This window comes from Chrysemys picta, chromosome 2 (genome assembly GCF_011386835.1).
Source record: "Chrysemys picta bellii isolate R12L10 chromosome 2, ASM1138683v2, whole genome shotgun sequence".
NCBI classification, from domain to species: domain Eukaryota; kingdom Metazoa; phylum Chordata; order Testudines; family Emydidae; genus Chrysemys; species Chrysemys picta.
Genome location: NC_088792.1, coordinates 279,038,067 through 279,053,856, shown reverse-complemented (window position 1 = coordinate 279,053,856; position 15,790 = coordinate 279,038,067). Strand labels below are relative to the sequence as shown.

Genomic DNA, 15,790 nt, shown 5'->3' with positions numbered 1-15,790 from the left:
AACTATTACTACAAAAAAGAGAGAAAGAAACATATTAAAAAACAATAAATGAAACCTATTGTTCAATATAAAATAAAGATGTTAGGAAACTTATCTGTGCAGGGAAAAACAGCATGCACGTTTTTTGCAGCAAAGCTGTGTTCTTGAACAAAATACCTCTAGCATGAGGCTATAGTTCCCATCTGCAGTGAAGTCTGTTACAGTGTCTTCCTCACTGCAACATGTAAAACGGAGCAATGGGATTGCATAGCAAGCACCAGAGCAAGATATTTTCTGCTTCTTTCTTAACCCTCCCTTCCCAGTGATCATTAAAACAGTTCAAACAATTGCCCAGACTTTTTCTGGTATATATTATTGACAATTTAATTTTTAACAATGAGGTCTTTTAGATGGTGGAATAGTGTCTTAAAGGGTAGGGTTGAAATTCTATCCCTGAGTCATTTAAAACTGCACTGGAAAAAAGCACTTAACAATATACTCTAGGGAACAGCCCTGCACTGATAATGGAATGAGCAATGTTAATCTTTGACTCAGTACTTCTTTTCCAACTCTAACTTCTATGATCTCCTGAATCAATACCCTGTGGTTACCTGTATGTGCAATCTACTACAGGAAAGTAGGTGGTTGCTCACAAGTATGATGTTTTCCTGTGCCTCACAGAATGCATGCTAACCTACAGGCAATTGGAGTTCCTGGTATAAAACCGCACAAAAGCAGCAGTATTATACACCCTAATTGTCCCAACAAAGATGTGAGGTTCTCACCTGGTCTCTGTCTATCAAGTCAACCCAGTTAGCAAAAGAAGGATCTTGATGGAAATTGGATGCTGTATGCGAGCTGACCCACCTACTGGGTAAACCAAAATAATGATGGGTCCTATGCTCCCACTCTGTTGCATGGCGTGGCATGGAGCTGAATCATGCATATGCTCAGAAAATTGGGCTGCGCACTCTGTAAAGAGGAAAAGTAGTTTCAGGATATGACAAGTTATCAGTGGATTTTTCCCAGTATAATAAATCAATGACTATTCCATGTCCCTGTGCTATCATAGGTTGAGACCGTTCCCCTGCAACGTATTAATAATAATTAGTGATAATAATTGTGGAGGTTCCATGTAGGATGTGCAGGAAGTATCGGTGATATTTTCTGAGCTGTAAATTAGTGTTAGACATCGGTCACCTTTCTCAAACATATAGAATCTTGCTGGTCCTTAACCCTTTCCTCTCTCGCTGTTTCAGGGAGATAGGGGAGTTCCTGGTCTTCCTGGCCAGCCGGGAGACAGAGGTGCACCAGGAGTTGGAGTAGCTGGACCTCCTGTAAGTACTAAGCAGACCTCACTCACTTGTGATAAGACCAAGACACGCCCATTGCCAGCTGCTCAAATGAGCATGGAGTGCTAAGCTGCGGGGTGAAATCCCTTACTGTTCTCGAAGTGGATAATATCAGTTTCTGCTGCTCCTGAAATGATCTGTGTGGTTTTGACACATTGGCTCTGCGTGACACCAGAGCTCTGTGTCATTACACACTGAACACAGTGTCTTTTGGGATGTGTGCATTTCTGTTGCACAGCATGTCTCGCTAACTATTTAGCTACCGTACAGATTAGCATTTAACACCAATAGACCACAAGTGACATTTCCACTGGGAGCGTGAGGCCCTTCTGACTTCATATTTCCCCAGCTCGCATGTTGAGTCTGGTTAAGATACAAAAACCAAAAACATTTGTTTTCAATAAATACCATTATTTTCCTTCTTTATTAAGTTTTAGAAAATCGAAGCAAATGATTAAGCATTCTGATTAGCGAGTCTATGCTGTAGTCAGGCGTCTTAATAAACAGAAAGAGACAAAAGTATTTTAAAACCTGATTTTCAAGAGATCCACATTCCTTTTAAAACTTCTTATTTGTAGTATTTTGACTATTTAAGTGTATATTATACTTTTCAATTGAGATGTATTTGAATCCTGTGTAATTATGCCCTTTGTGCTCACAGCTCTGTCAGTTGCCTTCACCTTTGGAATTTTCTGCCCTTCAATAGACTACAAAGTACATCTTTTGGACTATGCTCTAGACAATTTGGGTTTTTTATGGCACTGGGGTCTGATCCTGCCAGGTAGTGAGAGTGTTGGATCCCTGATAATATCAATGAGATCTGAGGACACTCCTCACCTTTCAGATGCTGCTCAGAATCTTGCAAATTCAGGTCCCAGGTGTGTAAGTGTGTAAACAGACTTCATTCTTGGTCACACCCATTAGATGGTAGCAAACATCTTAAAATCCTTTATAGCCATCTGTGCATCCTCACATACTGTGTCTTAGGGTTAGTAGTCCCTACTCCAGCCAATACTTGCCAACGATACCCTGCAGAGGTATCTAGATTTTGCACTTTCCCCTTATACCTGGAACAGGAAATAACTCTGCTATGGTAAGCTATATCCCTGTGTGGTAACTGATGATAAATGCTGATTGTATAGTTTGCATTTCCCATGCTGGGGACTTCTTGTTTTAGAGAAGATTAGGCAAGAGGTCAATCATTTAATACCCAGTCTCAGTCATAACAACATGAGACCTGCACCATGGCCTCTGCTTTACCCAAAGGGCACATGCTATTCGGGATGTGCCAGACTTTTGGCTAGCACGTTGGTGAGGCTTAGTGATTTGCTCCTGCTCTGGCACGTACGAAATCCCGTTGTCTTAATTTCTAAATGACAGCTTGTTTTTCCTTGGATAAGCTGAAAGCCTCTCAGGCAGGAGTGCTCATACTTTAAATGTGATTATGGTTACACCAGGCTAATTAATGTCAATCGCATGAATGAGAATTTTAAAATTAATTTATGAATTAAGAAAATGCATTAGCTTTTGTGAAGCCTGGTGTGTCATTACTGTTTGTTATTTATTAGTTATTGGTAAGGCACAATATAAATCACGATTTCACGGAGAACATGGAAATCATGAAAATGCCCCCAAACCATGATCTTTTAAATATTTTTTTAAAGGACAGTGTCAGCAACAAAGTCTTTAATACAGAACATTACTTAAGCTGGTCAATTTCAAGGATGCAGTGAATTTTACAAGTAAATGTAGTCAGTTTCAAGGACAGAATGAATTTTCCTTGTATAATTCATTTCATCTTTGAAATTGACTACATTTACTTGTAAAATTCATTCCTTGCAAACTCCATGAAATTGTAATACTTTTGCCATCGTGAATTTGTCATGAATTCCTCCCCAACCCGCAAAAACCTGTGATTTACACAGGGCCCTTGTTACTGGGCTCAAAACAGGGGTACCTGGATGAAATTCTATAGCCTAAGTTTTGCACGATGCCAGACTAGATGATCTAATGGTCCCTTCTGTCCTTAATATCTGTAAATATGAATGACTAGACTAAGAGTATAAGAAACTGGCCCAACTGTGTATATCATTCACCTTACTTCAGGGCACTGTTTTTTCCTAAGTCAGAAAGAGTTATACTGCTTGCTCACAACAAAGACAACAAGTATGATATTACCATCTACCAGTCTGTATCATGGACATGCATATAGGTATGGAACCTCTTCCATGTTGGCCTGTTGCTTGCAGTGATGATGTGAGGCTAGTTCCAGAACTGCCCTGACTTTTATTTCCCATTCTATTTCCCATTCTGCTGACTTTTTTATCTCTTTCTTTCTTTCTTTCTTTCTTTCTTTCTTTCTTTCTTTCTTTCTTTCGATTCCTCTCTGCTTTCACTCCATTCATTCTGATCTCAGCTACACTGGCAGCACGTCAGTCTGGAGCAGGGGTCGGCAACCTCTGGCACACGGCTCACCAGGGTAAATACCCTGGCAGGCTGGGCCAGTTTGCTTACCTGCCACGTCGGCAGGTTTGGCTGATCGCGGCTCCCATTGGTCGCGATTCGCCGTCCCAGGCCAATGGGGGCGGCGGGAAGCCGCGGCCAGCACATCCCTTGGCCTGCGCCGCTTCCCGCAGCCCCCATTGGCCTGGGATGGCGAACCGCAGCCAGTGGGAACCGCGATCGGCTGAACCTGCCAATGCGGCAGGTAAACAAACTGGCCCGGCCTGCCAGAGTGCTTACCCTGGCGAGCCGCGTGCCAAAGGTTGCCGACTCCTGGTCTGGAATATTGATGTTGCTGGAGTTGAGATTTGCACTGGTGTAAGAGATCAGAGTCTGGCCTGTCGCGTGTGTGCATCCTACCCCAGCTGCCAGAGAGAGAGGGGGAAAGCGCTGCATGGGAGAAATGGATGAACTCTCGCTCATGATGATATTTCCTCATGAAAGTTTCCTTAGCTGTTTCCCTGTGCTTGATGTTGGTTACTGAAGGGGATTTCTCTCTCTCGCTCCATGGGTACTAAGGGGTTGCAGTTTGGTGGATTAAACAGCTTGTAAGTCTGCATCCTTGCAGCCCGAAATGAGCAGCTGCTGTGAACCCACTGGGCTCTGTGCCTCGAGCTCCTTTATACTGTTACCAATTATACCCTGGGGTTACTCGCTGCCTGGAAGACAGCTGGACACAGCACTCCGCGTGTTCTTGTTTTCTTTAAACTCCTCTTCCTTCAGTTACTTTCTTTGTTGCTAGCTTCATCTGTTTCAGGGCAGCCTCCTGCCAAGCTGATTCTGTTCCTTTTCCTGACCGCTCCTCCTATGCTTTCCATTACCTCTAAACTTATGTTGCTCTTTAATCACTCACACCAGGATGTTAAATTCAGGCTCTGCTGCCCTTTTCATCTATGTGTTGTTGCTGTTTGTTTGCAGGGCCCTGTGGGACCAGCAGGAGACAAAGGGCCATCGGTACAGTATGTCTTGCTAACTACACCGAGCTTTTACAGAGGGGGACCGCCATGTAGTCAAATGTTGCATTGTCTATTGATGATTTTGTTAAGGCGTGTTTATAGTTTCCGTTTGCCTGATAATAGTGGAAAGATACAGCTAAATTATTTAGGCCAGCGTTTCTCAAACTGGGGTCTGGGAGGGTACTCCAGGGGGGCACGGGCCCCGTTGATCAACTCCTCCCCCCGCAACTACTCTGCCTCCCTCCCAGTGCCTCCTGCACACTGGAGAACAGCTGGAAGGAAGGGGGAGGAGCGGGGATGGGCCGCGCTCAGAGGAGGGGGTGGGAAGAGGAGGGGCAGGGGTGGATCAAGGGTGGGAAGAGGTGGGGTAGGGGTGGGGCCTTGGGGGAAGGGGTGAAGTGGGGGTGGGGCATGAGGGGCACTGGACATTTTTAAATCAAAATGGGGGTCCTTGGGTTACTAAATGTGAGAACTGCTGATTTAGGCCACAATCCAGCAAAGCACTTAAGCACCTGCTTGACTTTGGGACTATTCACGTGCTTAAAGTTAAGCATGTGTGCAAGTGTTTTGCTGGACTTTTGGCAGAAAATAACAATACATCGTCTCACTCCTGTCGTATCTAACCAGTCACAAGATAGCCATGATTCACCAGTCTGCCACTTTGTCGTGATAAAATCCTAGCTTCAACTGACTTCTGCTGACACTGGTGTAAATGTAGCAAGTGGAGTTAATCCTGATTCATAGGGCTACAGGGAGGTCGGAATTTTGCCCCTTGTGCTCGTCATTTAGCGCAGGGGACAGGGAGACAGGACGTCTGGGTTCTGTTCTCCCCTCTGCAGCATGGCCTTGGGCCAGTCAGTTCTCTCTCTGCCTAACCATGCACACCTGTGAAAGTGCTATAACACCGACCCCACCGAGGGGCTTAAGTTGTGAGGCTTAATCTATGGATAGCTGCAAAGTTCCTTGAGTCCTTCAATGGAAGATACTATATTAGCAGTGAGTGTGATTAAGTTTTTCTGGAAAGTCAGTTCAGGTGTTGCTAGTTAAATGGGTTCTGGTAGCTGATGGGCTGGGAGTTCCATTTCTGCAGCAGACAGGAATCTGGCCGCTGCTAAATATGTGGATGGGGTAAAAACGATGCTGCCAACATTTCTGATCAGGTTTATTTCTTCTCATTTTACCAGGGCCCGCGAGGTTTACCAGGCGTTCCAGGCCCACAAGGGCCAACAGGGCAGGATGTAAGTAAAGAAAGTGAGAGTTTAAGTGTTTATTGTAGTTAAAAGTGCTACCCACCATCAATATATCACCTTAAAAAAACCCTGTCTTTATCAGTCCAGGAGCTGGTTCTTTAGGGTGGGCCAATGAGATAATTAATAGTGATGGAACAAAATTAACCAAAGAAAAATGTATGTCAAACATCTGGTAGAATGACCTAAAAGACCTATTGGACTGCGGAATAATGTCTCTAGGGAAGTGGGGGAAGACCCATCACTGAGCCTGTTAGAACGACACTGGAGAAGGCATACTGCCAGGGAAAAATCCTGCACTGGCCAGGGAAGCCTCAAGATAGCCAGTCACTTTCTTGGGTTTATGATTTCTCTGATTCTTTGACACTTTGATGAAAACAGGAATCTTGGGCCCGGGGTCCCTGATGGCTTTTTGTTGCATTGCCATGCAAAAGAGATGACGTTTTACCTTTTCCCAGCCTTTCTTCCAACTCCTGCCTTCCCAGAGTGTGAGTCCCAGAAGTGATGCTCTCCGTGGTCAGGAACAGAAGGAGGTCTTCACCTGTCTGCTGGAAGAAGCTGATCCCTGCCCCTGGCCTGTGGACACTCGCTGTGTCACAAGCACTGCTCTGTGGAAGGAGGAGGAAGCTCTTTGCAGATCAGCAAGTGCGGAGATCTAGGAACCAGTCCTTGGCGGACGTGGGAAAGGGGCGCTGGATGTGTTTAAAGGGGGTGACACTGACATAACATTGGGACATGAAAAGCTGGCGCCTTCGTGTAACTCTCCTTCTCTACACAGTGTTGTGACATTGTAGGACCCTAAATGAATCCCGGGTTCTCTAGGCCCATGAAAATATATGCCACGGCTTCAGAAAATTGAGGGGCTGAGGTAACAATCGTTGGGTGTAGCTCCGTTGAGGTAATCTGATTGGCCCAAAGAGATGTACTGTGAATCTGAATGGATCTCTTCTCTCTTCCTCCTGGGGGTTAGCAGAGGGACATCTCATTTTCTTCCTGCACACTCGGGTTCCTGTAGGTGTGGTCTCGCTCTCCTCACCCCACCATGGGGAAGAAGGGATGAATTATCTCCTACTTTCCCTCACTTCTGGGGGACCCAGAGATTCTCTCAATGCTGGTACTGTCCTGCGGAGTGCGCCTAGCTCTCCAGGAGCACTGACTCCCCCACCCCACCGCAGCCATCACCCTGCTCCCTCTGGGAAAAAGGGTGCTGAGAGCTTGTTTTGGCTAAAGGAGGGTAGTAAAATTAGCTGAAAGTTAAAGCACCTTAGTCTTCCAGGAGTATCTACAGTCTTTTAATCGCAGGATTTTTAGCTGTCTCAAGGAAGCAAAGTGTAAGAAGCAACGTGCCGTCTTGCCAGCATTTCCCAAGTTCCCCAGAAGAGTAATTATAAGACAAGTTTCTCCTTCACACACGTCTCAGTCAATGAAGTTGCAGTTCCTTGGGAACCGCAACTGTTCCCCACTGAAATTCATTACCACGGTTTCATATTCATAAGCCAGAGCAAGACAAGAGGCCGCAGAAGGGCCCTTCTTTGGACGCCGGCGTTAATGCAGACACAGGAAAAGAGCAATTGAAATTCCTTCTGATTTCTTCCACCCCAGCTGAAACCAGGTGTCTCTTGCGGGGTGATCACCGATACAGTCTGATGTCACTCAAGAACACACACGGCAGGGGAGACCAAGAGTGTGCAAAGGAAAAGGACAGGACCTTTCCATGGGACTCAGTGGTGCCTCACAAAGTAGCCCTGACAGAACTGGAGATGGCAGGAAGCATTGTGCTGCAAGGCACCCAGAACAAGCGTGCCCACTGGGCCACTCTCTAGGAGAGTGCTGTGTGCCTTCCCCTCTGCAGCCCACTAGCTCTGCTGACGGATGGTGAGGGACCAGGCCCTTCCATGCCCTGCCTCTCCTCAGAGAACTTGCTTTCCATGCTCAAGTTTGAAAATGTCAATCTCAGAGCTGTGCTGGCTGCGAGAAGAGCCATGTTAGAATCATAGAATATCAGGGTTGGAAGGGACCTCAAGAGGTCATCTAGTCCAACCCCCTGCTCAAAGCAGGACCAATTCCCAGCTAAATCATCCCAGCCAGGGCTTTGTCAAGCCGGGCCTTAAAAATCTCCAAGGAAGGAGACTCCACCACCTCCCTAGGTAACGCATTCCAGTGTTTCACCACCCTCCTAGTGAAATAGTTTTTCCTGATATCCAACCTGGACCTCCCCCACTGCAACTTGAGACCATTGCTCCTTGTTCTGTCATCTGCCACCACTGAGAACAGCCGAGCTCCATCCTCTTTGGAACCCCCCTTCAGGTAGTTGAAGGCTGCTATCAAATCCCCCCTCATTCTTCTCTTCTGGAGACTAAACAATCCCAGTTCCCTCAGCCTCTCCTCATAAGTCATGTGCTCCAGACCCCTAATCATTTTTGTTGCCCTCCGCTGGACTCTTTCCAATTTTTCCACATCCTTCTTGTAGTGTGGGGCCCAAAACTGGACACAGTATTCCAGATGAGGCCTCACCAATGTCGAATAAAGGGGAACGATCACGTTCCTCGATCTGCTGGCAATGCCCCTACTTATACAGCCCAAAATGCCGTTAGCCTTCTTGGCAACAAGAGCACACTGTTGACTTATATCCAGCTTCTCGTTCACTGTGACCCCTAGGTCCTTTTCTGCAGAACTGCTACCTAGCCATTCGGTCCCTAGTCTGTAGCAGTGCATGGGATTCTTCCGTCCTAAGTGCAGGACTCTGCACTTGTCCTTGTTGAACCTCATCAGGTTTTTTTCGGCCCAATCCTCTAATTTGTCTAGGTCCCTCTGTATCCGATCCCTACCCTCTAGTGTATCTACCACGCCTCCTAGTTTAGTGTCATCTGCAAACTTGCTGAGAGTGCAGTCCACACCATCCTCTAGATCATTAATAAAGATGTTGTCAGATTTCGTGCAGCCAAATGTCACAGGTGTGCAATTGCCTGAAATGAACCGGCCTACGTTTCTGTGGAACACTTCTCCACATAGATGTAGGCCTGACTGATAAGTAAGGGGGGCAGTGGCAGGCACCCCAAGGATGAGGATCTCAAATGTTGCCAGATTCTGGCCCTTCTGGAGGCACTTCCTACATAGCCCCTTCCATGTTATAGAATGTCTTCCTTTCCCTTCCAGGCCCAGACCTCAGGTATTTGACATATTAGTGGTGCCTTGCCAATTGCCCATCTCAATCTGTCTCTATCACACACACATCTCTGAAAACTGGTGTCAAACTGCTCCCACAAACGATGACTCAATGGTGCTCCAACTGACTGCCAGGATCCAATCTTGCAGTTTCTGATGCAGCATCGGGGCCTTAGTTTTAAATGCTCCAGTTGGGCTCAGTCTTCAGTGCTTCATTCATCTCTCCTTGAAACTGCTGCAGCTCAACCAAGTATTACCTGTGCCTTAAGTGACCATGAAAACATGATGAACCAGATTTGCCCAGGGGGTAACTTCAGTGGCATTAAGAGTAAAACCAGTGAGGAGTATGGAAGGATGTGTAGTGAGAGCAAGTGATTCAGAGATGGAGGTGGATGGAGAGAGGTAGATTCTAAATGTTACCAATATTTAGATACATTAGTAGTTCTTGTAGAAGTGTGTGTGATTGTCCCAACACTGGCAGGGTTGTGTGACAGTAGGCACAAATGAGCAGTATCCTGGGATGGTGTGTTTATGTGTGTGTATGAGGAGCGGGAAGAGAAGAAAGGTCTTATTGTGAGTTAATCTCAGATTTTTCTCTCCCTTGTCCATAGGGTTTACCTGGAAATCCCGGGGACATAGGACCTCCTGGAAAGCCAGTATGTCATTTCACTTTTAGATTAAATCCCAAACAATTCTGCTCTTCTTCCTTTTATATCAGTACCTCCATATACCCCATCCTTCACAGTGACAGTTAAATGTCACTCGCTTGCTGTTCTAACCGGAAGAACAGCTACAAGAACTAAGAGCGAAGAGTGATTACGGTAGAAGCGCCTGTAGTAGGTTTCCTATCTCCTAGAACTGGAAGGGACCTTGAAAGGTCATCGTGTCCAGCCCCCTGCCTTCACTAGCAGGACCAAGTACTGATTTTGCCCCAGATCCCTAAGTGGCCCCCTCAAGGATTGAACTCACAACCCTGGGTTTAGCAGGCCAATGCTTAAGGGGGAGGGATAGCTCTGTAGTAGGTTTGGCTCAAATAAAAATAATTGAATATGCTGTATGTAAATGAAAGCAAAAGCTCGTAACAACATTCTCTTAGTATTTGCATATAAAACCCAAGGCCAAAATCTGTATTTTCTACACATGCCCTGCCCAATCTATCCCTGTATTCTGGAATAAATTTATAATGCCATTGACAAAGGACATATAGGGCCCAATGAGCACCAGACAGTGCAAGGAAAATCAGTACCATACCACGGGGAATTTTCATGCAAATTTACCTTCAGTGTCTCATTTTATAAAACTACTTTTAAAGTTTGTATTAAACAACGGATTTCTCTTTCCACAGGGTGCCTCTTCCCTGCTTTCTCCTGAGGACATAAATCTTTTAGTCAAGGTACAGGCTGAAATTGCCTTTGTAATGAGATTGTTTTTTGCTTTTAACTTGATGACTGATGCTACATTATGGAGATGTGTCTGAACTGTGAGTGCCAGATGTGCATCTGAATATTCTAAACAGCCAGATGTGCATGCAGTTTGCAGTTCATAGAGTCACACTGTCAACTGGTGGCATTGGGGACACATTAGAGCCCAAAGGGGGTATGGCCAGAGTTAGATACGCTCCAGTAATCTCCACCAGTGTAATGGCCTACAAAGGCCCTTACAAGCTGGTGTAAATTAGAGCAGCCCCAAGGTTGCTGCTCTAACTTTTAGTGGAGCCTGAACTGGCCCTCTGAAGCACCAGGATCAAATATTTTCAAGCATAATTCCCTAAAGATAGGCTTTAAATGCCACTGAAAGCATCTAAATAAAGGGGCCCGATTTTCAAAAATGCTGAGCCTCTATGTCTCCTGCTTAAGTCAGTTTAAGCTGTAGGTGCTCAGTGCCCTTTGAAAATCAGTCCACGTTTGCATTAGGTGTCTAACTGGGGATGTAGGTGCCTGCCATTAAGCGCCCACATTTGAAAAGGTTGGTTTGTAGGTTTGCTTTTGCTGTCCACGAAGACGATTTCATGGGAAATGATTCAGTATTTGACACCAAGCAGCTGCTAAATCTTTACTGATGACCATGGGCACAGTAGTGAGATTTTTAAGCAGTCTAGGGACATGGCAAGAAATCTTTTCCTATTGCTTAAAAGGCACTGAAAAAATGAACTGCTAACTGGCCCCCTTCTTAGAGCTGAAAAGAGCAGCCCTCTCTAGTTACTACCTTGAGATGAAACCTTGTATTCACACAGCATCTCTTCTCCAGATATCCCAAATATTTTTACACAGCGTGCATTGTATGAAGTTGTTTTGTATTCGGTAGCACCTGGAGACCCCAGCTGAGCTCAGAGCCCCATTTGTCTAGGGGCCATACACCCACACAGTCGGAGGCAGACCTTGGTCTAAAGTGCCTATGTTCTAAGTCAGACAGACACCCAAAGAATAGCAGGGAAAAGAGCGGCAAAGTGCATTGCCCAAGGTCATACAACAGATCCCTGGCAGAGCTGGGGATAGAACTGAGCCCTCCTGCCCTATCCACTGGACTGCACTGCCTCTCTGGATACTGGGCTCACTTCACCCACCACTGGAACAAGGCCAACCCTCAGGCCGAAATGCTAGGAATTCTGTACGCTTGCCGGGTGGTTTTTGAAATAAAGAATCATGTAGTGAGCTGACACTTCAAAGGACAGTGGAGGGAGACAGAGCGTAATTCCCCATGATGGAATTTGGCCAGGGTACTGTGGCATACATCTACTCTTGCAACAAATGCCAAGAGATCTTTCATGACCACAAGTGGGCAGCGCTTCACTTCTCCCTGTTAGTCCACAGTGCCTACCACCACTCCGCTGGACATAGGTTCAGTACTGACTAGGAGGGCAAGTGCCCCCCATCCTGCTTTCTCTAGGGGTGGGAAGACTGTGGCATGAACTCCCCCCCTAAATTAAGGACCATCAAAAACCTGACCACTTTCCACTAAAAGTGCAAGGCACCTTTCTTTAACCTGCCTTCTCTAACATAAACACATAGCAACAGGTTTTTATGTTCAAAACACCACACTGCATGAGACACTCCACTGCACGTTTCTCCCTGCAGGGAGAGGATGAGGGAGAGCAAACAACACATGACAAAAGTGTAGCCATATCGCTCAATGCACTACTGGAAGGCGCTCAGATACCATGGTCACCAGCGTGGTATAAGAACCTATAGAGAATAGAGTAGGAGCCGCCCCCAACTCCCTGCAGCTCCTGGGTTTTCCCTGGACAGCTGCCCTCCAAGCACTGACCCAGCCTAGCTTTTGAGGTTGGATAAGACATTGTTTTGAATCTGTAAGTTAGCAAGAAAGAATTTTTTTTTTGTATTCCTGCTTCACGTTTCTCCTCTCTCTCTCGCCATTAGAATAGGCCTTTCCCCCCATTCTGTGAGCCTGGCTTGGATACTGCGTTATAACTCATCTGGCCCCCTTGAGGACTGCCCGTAATGCCTACTCAGGTGCCCCAACAGTTCTGTGGCCTCCCACTGATTTGAATGGAGCACAGACCTAGAGCGTAGGCCCATAGTGCCGCCGAGCGTCCGTGGGACCGGAAGGGAGCCTCAGTCTCATCCCTAATGCTCTTCTCAGTGTGACCTCCTCTCTTTTAGGATGTGTGTAATGACTGCCCACCTGGCCCCCCGGGGCTCCCTGGAGTGCCAGGCTTCAAGGGCGATAGAGGTGCCCAAGGACCTCCGGGTAGAGATGGCCTGAATGGGAAAATGGTAAGAGAACTGCAGTAAGGTTCATGCTTCAGGATCACTTTGGTAACGGTCTTTAGCCTTATTTTAATAGTCCTGCATTTATTGTCAGAGTAAGAGCAGTGCGCTAGGTGCTTCATAGATGGGTCTGAAGCCCAGCTCCTGTTACAGCCCCTTTACCCTGCTCTGGTAGCATGAAGGAGCTTAGCAGGAGGAGGAGGGGACAGATGGAAGGGTGACGGGGGTGGGGGAGTGGATGGAGAACTCCGCCCTCCAACAATTTAGGGATCTACTTTATGTTGAGGCTTGCTCCAGCCCTCAGAGCGGCCTAGAATACCGGAGCCAGCCATCCCTCTTGCGCTGCACCTCCTATACAACCAGCAGAAGAGCCTGGTAAAACCAGAGAGGACGTTTCAGCCGGGCGCCTGCAGACAAAGAAAAGAGGCTACACACAAACAAAGAGAAGAGGATGAGAAACGACCAAACCAGGAGGGCTGAGCAGAGGAGAGGAGTACAGTTCTAGGAGCTCAGGGACAGCTGGATGGATTTTCTGTTTGTCAGGAGACAGCCCGCGGGAAGGCGTGAGGGAGTGATTTTTAGGGAGGGGCTTGAAAAAGGGGAGGGTGGGGGCCTGTGAATACGTGATACTCGCTGAGAATAAAGGTTGCAGAACTGGATCTCTAATATGTAGGGATCTAAATGGGAGAGGAACAGTCGTGGGACTCCACTCTCAGTCCACGCATGCCATGTCCAGTACCCCATAAGGACCCGCATCTCTAGCCATCCCTGTGCCCTAATTATCAGGTCCTTCTCCCAGCCTCCCTCCAAGGCCTATGTGGCTCCCTCAACATCAGTTGCATACAATACATAAATTGGCATAGAAAAGTCAGTGGAGTTACCGGTGCAACTGATAGTCTGGCCCCAAGCTTCTGCGTATCTCATGTCATTTCAGATCTTCCATTTACATCGTGCCTCTCACCCCGAAGCACTTAACATATGCGGGAATCACCTCTCTCGGCCACTGAAGGGCTGCTCTATTAGAGTGGAACACAGGAGTTGTGTAAGACAGCACGGGAGAGATGCCATATCCAGCTTTAGCCAGGGAGGCAGAATGTCTTTTCCTCCAGTTCAGCTGGGAAACCACTTATTTTTGTAGAAAGCTGCCTGGGCTATTTAATTGCCACAAGCAGCCAGGACTATGATTGTATATTTTGTCCAAAACAAAGCACCTCTGGGTAGCGCAGTGCCCCCTGGCCCCATGCTGGGGCATTGGTTCAGCACAAATTCAGAGGGTAGAGTCCCATTTATTGAATCCCACCGACTTTTCTTTTTTGGAAGTCTCCCATCCCAGGACTGACCAAGGTTAGCACCTGTGTGCGCGTGTAATACACTAGCTACGTGACTGTGATTATGTCTCCCTCTAGTGGCTGGCCTGTCTTTTGAATAAGAGCCAGCTTTTGAATAAGACCTTTTGGTGTTAATGGGTCCCTCTGATGCTGTATATATGTAATCAGAAGCTTCTCACACAGGCACAGAGCATCCAGGATCGCTGGACTGAGTCCTAACTGTATTAGGCTGCAGAATTGAAAGCTTATCCTTGCATCTATTGGTTCTGCACATGATGGGTGGCTGGTCACTTACTATGTCTTTCTGATTTTGTAAGCAATTAGTGTGATTGAGCGCTCTTTCCTCTTTATTGTAGGGCGATCCTGGACCCCGGGGTCTCCCAGGCCCTCCAGGGGTGGATGGTCCAAAGGTCAGTAATTCTGCTCAATTAACATCACCTGGATTGATTCCATTCTTATGTGGAGCAAAGGCTGAAGCGGAATGCAGAGGGGAAGAACTTATGTGGGACTTGAGTGGTAGACAGGCCCTGTGCTACCTTTCTGAATTTCACCCCTGAGTCACACAGCTTCCCCATGGACAGCCCAGCAGTCTAACATAGTATCTAGCACCGCTCCCTCATCTCTGTTTGCAAAGACCAGTTAGGTTTTGATCCTCCACACAGAATTTGGTATCAATGGGAGCGTTGTGCAGGCAAGGATTGCAGGATGGGCGCCTGACTATCAATTTGGATCCGCTCACCTGAGGAAGGAGGGAGAGCCCCGCCCTGGAAATCCTGCACCTTCCTTTCTACTTGAAAAATTCCTTCTTTGAATGGTTTTGATGTAGCAAATGATTTGGTATGCCGGGGGCTACACTGACAATGCACTGAACTGTCGGTCTTTTAAATGGCCACAGTCACTTGGTCTGTAGCACCCGGTATTACTTGGAAACAAGTTGGAAGAGGGGCTGATCATTTTAGCTCTTTACCATGTCTCAACCTCATATTCAAGAGTCATTGACAAACGCCAAGCGATGAAGGGTTCTAGTAATTTAACATTTCGAGCTCTGGCCTTGTGTAACCTCCGTGATGAGTTTGCTCAGAAAGTCAGTGCTTAGTTACGGTTGGAACATTTACAGCTGCCTCATGTGAAACAAATCAATGGCAACAGAGATAAGGAGTTTCCCCCTAGACTTACCTGCCTTCCAGCACTTGGTTCCAGTCTCAAACAGCGTCTGCTGTTTAATTCCTTTTTATTTGCAGTTATTACAATGAACGAGGAGTTATACTGGTTCAGAAAACTGATTTTACTTCTTGCCATGAGAAGTACAGAAAGGGCAATAAAGGAACAAAAGCAAAAGTGCCGTCGGTTAAGAGGGGAGAACATTCTGAGAGAAAACTCAGAAAACAGCTAGGAACCCAAATAGATGTATGTGTGATAGGTAATTGCTGCAAACACTCTGCTGTCTGAGAAATAACCATTCTCTGCTGTTCAGTCATGCAGTGGGAGGGAAGACTGGGGTGGGAAGACTCAGCATTTGACTGACATAATGGC

At 46.6% G+C, this 15,790-nt stretch overlaps 1 protein-coding gene across 3 annotated transcripts in view; it reads left to right on the top strand.

Annotated features, from left to right (window-relative positions):
- COL22A1 (collagen type XXII alpha 1 chain) overlaps positions 1 to 15,790 on the top strand; it is a 311,922-nt gene that overhangs the window by 260,852 nt on the left and 35,280 nt on the right. For all 3 annotated transcript variants that reach the window (XM_065586243.1, XM_024102639.3, XM_024102638.3), the window contains 7 exons: positions 1,239 to 1,316; positions 4,752 to 4,787; positions 5,974 to 6,027; positions 9,813 to 9,857; positions 10,547 to 10,594; positions 12,822 to 12,935; positions 14,614 to 14,667. In XM_065586243.1, the coding sequence (XP_065442315.1) occupies positions 1,239 to 1,316; positions 4,752 to 4,787; positions 5,974 to 6,027; positions 9,813 to 9,857; positions 10,547 to 10,594; positions 12,822 to 12,935; positions 14,614 to 14,667 (429 nt within the window). The remainder of the gene's footprint in view (positions 1 to 1,238; positions 1,317 to 4,751; positions 4,788 to 5,973; positions 6,028 to 9,812; positions 9,858 to 10,546; positions 10,595 to 12,821; positions 12,936 to 14,613; positions 14,668 to 15,790) is intronic.